Source organism: Molossus molossus, unplaced genomic scaffold (genome assembly GCF_014108415.1).
Source record: "Molossus molossus isolate mMolMol1 unplaced genomic scaffold, mMolMol1.p scaffold_m16_p_9, whole genome shotgun sequence".
Taxonomy (NCBI): domain Eukaryota; kingdom Metazoa; phylum Chordata; class Mammalia; order Chiroptera; family Molossidae; genus Molossus; species Molossus molossus.
Genome location: NW_023425403.1, coordinates 26,411,812 through 26,421,106, shown reverse-complemented (window position 1 = coordinate 26,421,106; position 9,295 = coordinate 26,411,812). Strand labels below are relative to the sequence as shown.

At 44.2% G+C, this 9,295-nt stretch overlaps 1 protein-coding gene across 1 annotated transcript; it reads left to right on the top strand.

Annotated features, from left to right (window-relative positions):
- Positions 1-2,357: 2,357 nt before the first annotated feature.
- Positions 2,358-6,973, top strand: GOT1L1 (glutamic-oxaloacetic transaminase 1 like 1). The gene is made up of 9 exons (XM_036249774.1): positions 2,358-2,472; positions 3,517-3,698; positions 4,231-4,342; positions 4,591-4,700; positions 4,915-5,007; positions 5,103-5,253; positions 5,719-5,884; positions 6,397-6,539; positions 6,798-6,973. Exons 1-9 carry the CDS (start codon positions 2,358-2,360, stop codon positions 6,971-6,973), a joined length of 1,248 nt encoding a protein of 415 aa, XP_036105667.1.
- The last annotated feature ends 2,322 nt before the right edge of the window (positions 6,974-9,295 follow it).

The window sequence follows — 9,295 nt, the reverse complement described above, 5'->3', positions numbered from 1 at the left end:
CAAGAAGACCCTTCAACATTTCATATAATACTGGTTTGATAGTAATGAACCTTTAGCTTTTTCCTGTCTGGGAAGTCTTTATATGTCCATCGATTCTAAATAACAGCTTTGCAGGATAGAGTAATCTTGGTTGTAGGCTTTTGCTTTTTTTTTTTCTTTATTGATTTTAGAGAGAGAGGAAGTGCGAGGGAGAGAGAGATAAAAACATCGATGAGAGATAACATTGATTGCCCCCTGCATGCCCCCCACTGGGGATCAGGCCCAGAACCTGGGCATGTGTCCTGACCTGGAATCGAACCAGTGACCTCTTGGTGCATGGGTTGATGCTCAACCACTGAGCTACATATGCCAGGACTGCAAGTTTTCCATATATGACCTTTATTATGTTGAGGTATGAGTCCTCTATTCCCACCTTGCTGAGAGTTTTTATCATAAGTGGGTGCTGAATTTTATCAAGTGCTTTTTCTGCGTCTGTTGATATGATCATGTAATTTTTATCTTTCATTTTGTTTATGTGATGTATCACATTTATTGATTTTTTTTTTTTTTTTTTTTTTTTTTATCCTCATCCGAGGACATTTTTCCATTTTTTGTTCAGATTGAGTGGGAGGGAGAGAAAGAGAGAGAAACATCGACGTGAAAGGGACACATCGAGTGGTTGCCACCCGCACGACCCAACCAGGGCCGGGGACAAACTGCAGCCGAGGTACGTGCCCTTAGCGGGAACCGAACCCGGGTCTCTCTGGACCGCAGGCCGACGCTCTAACCGCTGAGCCAAACCGGCCAGGGCTGATTTTTTGATATTGTACCAGCCTTGCATCCCTTGAGTGAATCCTACTTGGCCACGGTGTATGATCTTCTTAATGTATTGCTGGATCTGGTTTGCTAATATTTTGTTGGGGATTTTTTAAAATTTATATTTTTATCCTCACCCAAGGACATTTTTTCATTTTTTGTTCAGATAGAGTGGGAGGGAGTGGGGGAGGAAGGGAGGGGGAGAGAGAGAGAGAGAGCGAGAGAGAGAGAGGAAGAAACATCGATGATGTGAAAGGGACACATTGAGTGGCTGCCTCCTGCACGACCCAATCTGGGCCAGGGATAAACCGCAACCAAAGTATGTGCCCTTAGAGGGACCTGAACCCTGGTCTCTCTGGACCGTAGGCTGATGCTCTAACCTCTGAGCCAAACCGGCCAGGACTTTGTTGGGGATTTTAACATCTATGTTCATCAGAAATATTGGCCTAAAATTTTCTTTATTTGTAGTGTGCTTATCTGGTTTTGAAATTAAAATAATGCTGGCTTCGTAAAAAGAGTTTGGAAGGTTTTCCTCCTCTTGAATCTTTTAGTATATTTGAGAAGGATAGGTGATAATTCTTCTTTGAATGTTTGGTAAAATTTGCCTGTGAAGTCATTTGGTCCAGGACTTTTGTTTGCTGGGAGTTTTTTTGATTACTGCTTCAATTTCATTGGTTATCAAGCTAGTCAGGTTCTCCAATTCTTTCTGATTCAGTTTTGGAAGATTGTATGTTTCTAGGAATTTGTCCATTTTGTCCAGGTTGTCCAATTTGTTGGTATATAATTGTTCATAGTATTTTCTTACAATCCTTTGTATTTCTGTGATGGTAGTTGTTACTTCGCCTCTTTCATTTCTGATTTTATTTATTTGGGTCCTTTCTCTTTGTTTCTTGGTGAGTCTGGCTAAAGGTTCATCAATCTTGTTTATCTTTTCAAAGGGGCAACTCTTGGTTTCATTGCTCTTTTGTATTTTTTTTTTTGAGATTCTATGTCATTTTTTTCTGCTCTGATCTTTATTATTTCCTTCTATGTACTCTGGACTTTTCTTGTTTTCTTTCTTGTTAGGTGTAGGTTAGATTGTTTATTTGAAAACTTTCTTGCTTCTTGAGGTAGACCTGTAATGCTATGAACTTCTCTATCAGGACTGCTTTCACTGTGTCCTGCTGATTTTGGGTTGTTGTGTGTTGATTTTCATTTACTTCCAGGTATTGCCTTATCTTCTAAAGGGCTGACTTGTTTTGGATTGGGTGACTTGAAGCCAGAGAAGAAAAGAAAATGAATTAGGGAGAAGTGCCTTGGAATTCCAGGTCCTCCCTCCCCCTCCCCCAGCCACCTCTCAGAGGATTCTCCTCAAATGCCATGGAATATTCCCATAGTCCTTGAGGATTGCCACCACGGAGACAGGGAGTTGCGTTCTGTTGCTCTGGTGACCAGTTGTCTGAGACCTCTTCATTGGAGTTGCCACCGGCCTGTGTGGCTGAGGCTTAGAGGAAGGCTTTGGGCAGAAGCAGGAGAGAGCACAGGAGTGGAGTCATAGTCTTGGTTCTACTTTAATCTCAGTGATGTCCACCCTTTCCGTGTTCTCAGATGTGACCTCAGCCCAGAAGCTGGAAGGCAGCTTGTTAAAGACCTACAAACAAGACATTTACCCTAACAAGATGTTCCTGGCCTATAAAGGTAGATGCCTAAGACTTAGTATATCATAATTGCCTCTAGGGGGTAGTATTCCACTGCTGCTGAGGAATCAGTATTGGCACAAGCTTCAGCAAGCGGAGCAGTCTGTTCTTTTTAACAAAAGTGCCCCATGGTAGCCCCGACTGGTTAGAGCTTCAGCCTGCGAACCGAAGGGTCTCAGGTTCGATTCTCCATCCAGGGCACATATCTGGGTTGCAGGTTTGATTCCCGGCCCAGGTTGGACTCATGCGGGAGGCAACCAGTCAATGTGTCTCTCTCACATCGATGTTTCTCTCTCTCTCCCTCCCTCCCTTCCACCCTATTTAAAAATCAATGCATAAAATTGCCCAGTGGTGGAAAAGAGCAGAAAATGTCCTGGGTCATTCCGTGCCCTCTGCCTTTCTCTGGGGGCTTCCAGAGATTTGGTGTAAGCTCTGGTATATCCTCTTCCCCAGCTCTGTGTGGGGCCTGCATTGGCACTGCACTTTCTTCCACCTCTTCCTCCACTTCACCTTCTGTTCCTGAGTCAGAATGGTTCTTAAAATGGAATCTTCTGATAAACAGCCAGCCCTTGCCACTGTGAAAGTCAGTGTTACCTTTGTTTAATCTCAGGTATTTATAACTCCCAGGTTATACATCATTTTCACCCTTTTAAATGGCATAGGCTTCAGTTGTCTCTTTAAAAAGATAAAAATTGCCTTGGCCAATGTTCATACTGTTGAACTGTGGTTGAGAGTCTCCCCATGCACTGAAAAGTTGCTGGTTCAATTCCCAATCAGGGCACATAGCCAGGTTTTGGGTTTGATACCTGGTACAGGAGGCAGCTGATCTGATTGATGTCTCTCTCTCTACCTCGTCTCTCTCAAAACTTAATAAAAACATATTTAAAAAAACAAAAAGACAAAAATTATAACTATTTACTAACAGCACATTGTTTTTATGAGAAGGAGGGCAAAAAGTTGTCTTTTCCTAGGCAACTTTCCAAAGCTCCAGGAAAGCCAGGATAGATTGTGGGCTGCAGAGTGGGCTCTGTGGTTCTTCTCACAGTCTGCATGACCAATGAAGGACAACCCTGGGTTTCTTCCGTGGTGCACAAGATCCGACAGCAGATCGCACAGGATCCCTCCCTGAACTACGAGTACTTGCCAGTGACGGGCATGAAATCATTCATCCAGGCCTCCCTGGAACTTCTCTTTGGAAAGCATAGTCAAGTCATCGTGGAGAACAGGGTGAGAAGGGCCCTTCTTTCACTCACTCAGACACAGGGTGTGGAGATCAGAGACTGAACCTTCTTGAACCTGAAATGGAACTTGGAGGGCCCCCTGGCATTGACAAAGGAGACACCTGAGGCTAACACTGTCCAAAGCTTGTCACTGAAGGGCAGAGCCATCATCAGAACCCAAAACCTGTGCTCTTGGCTCTAGCCCACACTGTTAATGTGCAAGCTCTTTCAAGAAAGGAATTATCTGCCATGGCTGGTGTGGCTCAGTTGGCTGGGCATCATCCCATGAACAAAAGGTTGTTGGTTCGATTCCCAATTAGGGCATATTTCTGGGTTGTGGGCTCGTTCCCCATTAGGTAGCATGCAGGAAGCAGCCAATTGATGTTTTGCTCTCACATTGATATTTCTCTCTCTCTCTCTCTCAAAAATCAATAAAAATATTGTTTCTAACAAAAGAAAGGAATGATCTAAATCTGAGCTGGTAGTAGTATCACCATTACTTTTTTAAAGTGTTATTTCTGTTTATTTTTTGCTGGCAGGTAGGGGGTGTGCACACAGTTGGTGACAGTGGTGCCTTCCAACTTGGGGCTCAGTTCCTCAAAACCTGGTGTATAGGTTCTCAAATAGTTCACATTATTTCTTCTAAAAAAGGTAAGTGTTATACAAGGTGAGGGTGACAGAAGATCCCTGTCCCGTTCCTAATTCCCATTCAATTGTCAGTCTTCACCATTGTCCTTCTCACTCTCCGTCATGACAAATGGTGGACAAGGCAAGGTATGCTTGTCCTTTTCCTATCATTGCCCTACTTTCAATCATGACCTTCAGGCCCATTCTCTGGTGTATCTACTTTCGTGTCTCCATTTCCCATGTACCAGCTGGTGAGGGCTGTCTTCCCACAGAACAGCATGGACTCGTCTTCCAGGACAAGGGCTTTATAGTATATGAACACTCCTTCTGGGACTCTGAGCAGCTATACATGAACCCCAACATACTCCTCGATGTGGTGGAGGTAGAGTCCCCTTCCCCCAAAACTTCTCCCTAGACCTGATTTACAGTTTTATTTTCCTTTCTTCCCCACCCTTCTGATTATCCAAGGCCTTTTCTAGGCTTGGATTTGTCTAGTCCTTTGGTAGGAACCAACATGGAGGGTCACTTCTCCAGCACCCTGGTGCCCCTACCACATGGTAGGGGCCAGTGCCTGATGGGACAGTCTCTATCCGCAGCAGGCTCCACATGGCTGTATCTTTGTGATTGGGAACATTGGCAACTGCAAGTTGACACCATCTCAGTGGACAGCGTTGATGGCCACCATGAAGGTGAGGCCAGTGTCTCACATGACTTTTCCCCTCTTACCACCTACCATTGCCTTCATTAGTCTCATCCATTTTTTTCATCCTCCTTTCTCCTACAGAGAAAGCAGATATTCCCATTTTTTGACATTCCCTATCAAGGTTTCTACACCGGTGACCTGGAAGAAGATACTAGATTCTTACAATACTTCGTGTCTGAAGGCTTTGAGTTCTTCTGCAGCCAGTCTCTGTCCAAGAATTTTGGCATTTATGGTATGGTGGGCAGAAGGAGAAGAGAGGGTCTGATGCTGAAGTGCTGCCACGGCACAAACGATGTGTTTGACATACCCGACCCTGCGGAGAATGCCAAGGCCTCCAGAGAGGGCAGCACGAGAGAGGGGCTAGACCTCGGTTCTGCGGAATCCTCTCAGCTCAGTTACTAAAACTGGCTCCAGTTACATTGTTTCCCCGTTAGACCTTGTTTCTTCATTTATAAGATGAGGGGTTAAGAATTAGTTATCTTTCTAGTTCCTTCCACCATTGAGACTCTTACAGCTACTCTTTCTGGAAGAAGGGTCTCTGGCAAATCCCTGGGACCTGGCCACCAGCTTGGCTGGGCTGGGATGAAAGCCCTGTAGGTTACCCCTCTCTTCTGCAAGGCCCGAGGCACAGTTATAGGGGGAGGAGTGGTAATGGAGGAGGGGACTGAGAACAAGGCTGTTTGTCTCATTGCTGCAGATGAAGGAGTGGGGATCTTAGTGGTGGTGGCACTCAACAACAAGTTCCTGCTGTGTGTCCTCTCTCAGCTGAGGAACTTCGCTCTGGCTCTGTGGCTAAACCCTCCTATAATGGGTTCTCGCATTATCACCTCCATCCTTTGTAACCCTTCTCTGCAGGAAGCATGGTAAAGGTGAAGGATGGGGGCAGGGAGGGATGGGCAGAGCCTCTAGATACTTACAGACTTCCTGATTCACAGGATTCAGCTGGGTGTTTCTTCTCCTGCCCCTGTTGCCTCTTTACTCCATTCGTTCATCAACATTTACTGAGGATCACTGTGTTCCAATGGCAGTGGCTAGGCCAACCCTTGCCCTACTATGGGGGAGCGGGTAATAGGACGTCTTCCCTGGGACACAGGCTGATGAATTACTTGATCTCTTGCAGATAGCAGGAGATTAGGAAGCCTCAAGGGCCTGCTACTCTGGCAAGTTTGCCTAGGAGTCTGCTTGGCTTGCTTAAATTAATACAGTCTGAAACTTTTCTCCCATTCATAACCATCTCAGATCCCGGGCTCTAATACTGTGTCCTCAGGCACACTGGCTGGGGCTTCTGAAGGGAAGAGAAGTGGAATGTCAATGAGGAGGTTGGGAGCAGAGGGAGACTTCACACTCTAATTTCTTGCTGTCTTTCCTTTGGCAGGAAGCAGAATCTGAAAGCGGTTGTAGAGAGCACTATGTTGATCAAAGAAAAAGTTAAGGAGAAGCTCCGGCTCCTGGGAACCCCTGGCTGCTGGGATCACATCACTAACCAGAATGGGACCCATGGCTATCTTGGCCTTGACTGTAAGTATCTCGAAGGGTATAGCTCTCCTCTTTCTGACCTTGGGCTTGTATTTGAACATTCAACTTCACTGACTAGGTGACCAATTTCTAGCTTCACACCAGATCTTCAATTTTTCTTGAGGAAACGGAGCTGCTTTGAAGGCCCTTCTGAGCCCCTAGAAATGCTGATGCTCTCCTCTATCCCCCATAATCTACCCAGGGCTAGAGGGAACTTAGAGGTGGCTACCCCAGGATCTGAGACCCTGTGATTATCACCAGTCCAACAGGTGGAATACCTGGTCAAGAATAAACATATCTACATTCCCAAAAATGGTCGAATTAACTTCACCTGTATCAATGCCTGCAACATAGATTACATCACTGAGAGCATCAACGAGGCTATCCGCGTCACAAAGGACTCAGAAAAATCTCTTGAGGAAGTAAATGACTCCTAGTTAGAATAAAGGCTTTAGTCTTTGCAAAAATTCTGTGCTGATTGTTCACTGCTACAATTGATTTCTCTGCAAAGTATTCTGTCTCTCTCTCTACTTACAAAGTATTGGTCTGGCATCAGCAAGGGGTGGGGTGGGGTGGGGAAGGCCCAGAGAAAAAGGGAATATCTATCTTCATAAAACATCTCATATTTATTGAACCTACTATGTCAAGGCCCTGACCTGATGTCTTGGTTCATTTGGGCTGCCATAACAAAATACTACGGACTGGATGGCTTATAAACAACAGGAGTTCATTTCTCACATTTCTGAAGGCTGAGCCGTCCAAGATCAAGGCGCCAGCAGATTCTGGGTCTGGTGAAAGCCCACCACCTGGTTCATAAACAGCATCTTCTAGCTGTAAACTTACCTGGAGAAGGGGTGACGGATCTCTCTGGGGTTTCTTTTATTTTTATTTTATTTTATTATTTTTTTTTATCCTCACCTGAGGACATTTTTCCATTTTTTTATTCAGATAGAGTGGAAGGAAGAGAGAGAGAGAGAAACATCTACGTGAAAGGGACACATCGAGTGGTTGCCACCCGCACAACCCAACCAGGGCCAGGGACAAACTGCAACCGAAGTACACGCCCTTAGGGGGAACCGAACCCGGGTCTCTCTGGACCGCAGGCCAACGCTCCAACTGCTGAGCCAAACCGGCCGGGGCCTGGGGTTTCTTTCATAAGAGCACCAATTCCATTCATGAGGGCTCTACCTTCATGACCTAACCACGTCCAAATACCATCACATTGGTGATCAGGTTCCAACATATGAATTTGGGGGATACACAAACATTCAGACCATAGCATCTGAGCATCAAAGGGAATGTAAAAAACATGTAAAATCCAGTCCTTTTTCTCCAGAAGCTTAGTTGGGAGACAACCTTAGTCACATGAAACAAACAGTTAAGTAACATTTTGAGGCTAAATATAATAAAAAGGCACAACAGATTATATTAGATATGATGATTCCAGTCCTGAACCTTCATGTCATCCCAGCAGACTGAGTGGAGCAAAGATGAATTGCCCTGAAGAGCCCTTCCCAAATTATAGGTTCATGAGCAAATTTAATGTTGTTATTGTTCTAAGGCACTAAGTTTGGGAGTGATTTGTTACACAAGTTTAGATAGCTGGAACAACCAGTTTATCTTTCATGTCTCTTTTAATCTGTAGCTTCCTCCTCCATCTTTTTTTCCCCTTGCGATTTTTTATTTTATTATTTTTAACTTATCTTTATTGTTGAATGTATTACAAATGTTCCCCCTTTTTTCCCTATTGACCCCCTTCTCCCTGCTCCCACCCCCCTCCTGCCTTTCCTCACACTGTTGTCTGTGTCCATATATGCATAGAAGTTCTTTGGTGTATTTCTTCCCACTCCTCATCCTCCTTTCCTTTGAGGTTCGTCAGTCTAACAACCAATTTGTTCTTCTTAATCCCTTCACTTTTTTCACCCATTCCCCCAACCCCCTCCCATCTGGCAACCAACAAAATATTCTCTGTATCCATGAGAATGTTTGTTCTGCTTGTTCATTTTGTATGTAGATTCAATTGTTGATAGGTGTGTATTTATTGCCATTTTGTTTGTTCATGTTTTTTTTTTTTCTTCTTCTTTTTCTTCAAGAAGACCCTTCAACATTTCATATAATACTGGTTTGGTGGTGATGAACTCCTTTAGCTTTTTCTTGTCTGGGAAACTCTCTATATGTCCATCAATTCTAAATGACAGCTTTGCAGAATAGAGTAATCTTCACTGTAGGTTCTTGCTTGTCATCATTCTGAATATTTCTTGCCACTTCCTTCTGGCCTGCAAAGTTTCTTTTGAGAAATCAGCTGACAGTCTATGGGAACTCCCTTGTAGGTAACTAACTGCTTTTCTCTTGCTGCTTTTAAGATTCTCTCTTTGTCTTTAACCTTTGGCATTTTGATGATGATGTGTCTTGGTGTGGGTCTCTTGGGGTTCATCTTGTTTGGGACTCTCTGTGCTTCCTGGACTTGTATGTCTGTTTCCTTCACCAAGTTAGGAAAGTTTTCTGTCATTTTTGTTTCAAATAGGTTTTCAATTTCTTGTTCTCTCTCTCCTCCTTCTGGCACCCCCATGACGTGAATGTTGGTACACTTGAAGTTGTCCCAGAGGCTCCTTACACTATCCTCATTTTTTTTGGATTCTTTTTTTCTCTTTGCTGTTCTGATTGGGTATTTTTTGCTTCCTTATATTCCAAATCAATGGTTTGCTTCTTGGCTTTACCTACTTGACTATTGAATCTCTCTAAATTACTCTTTATTTCAG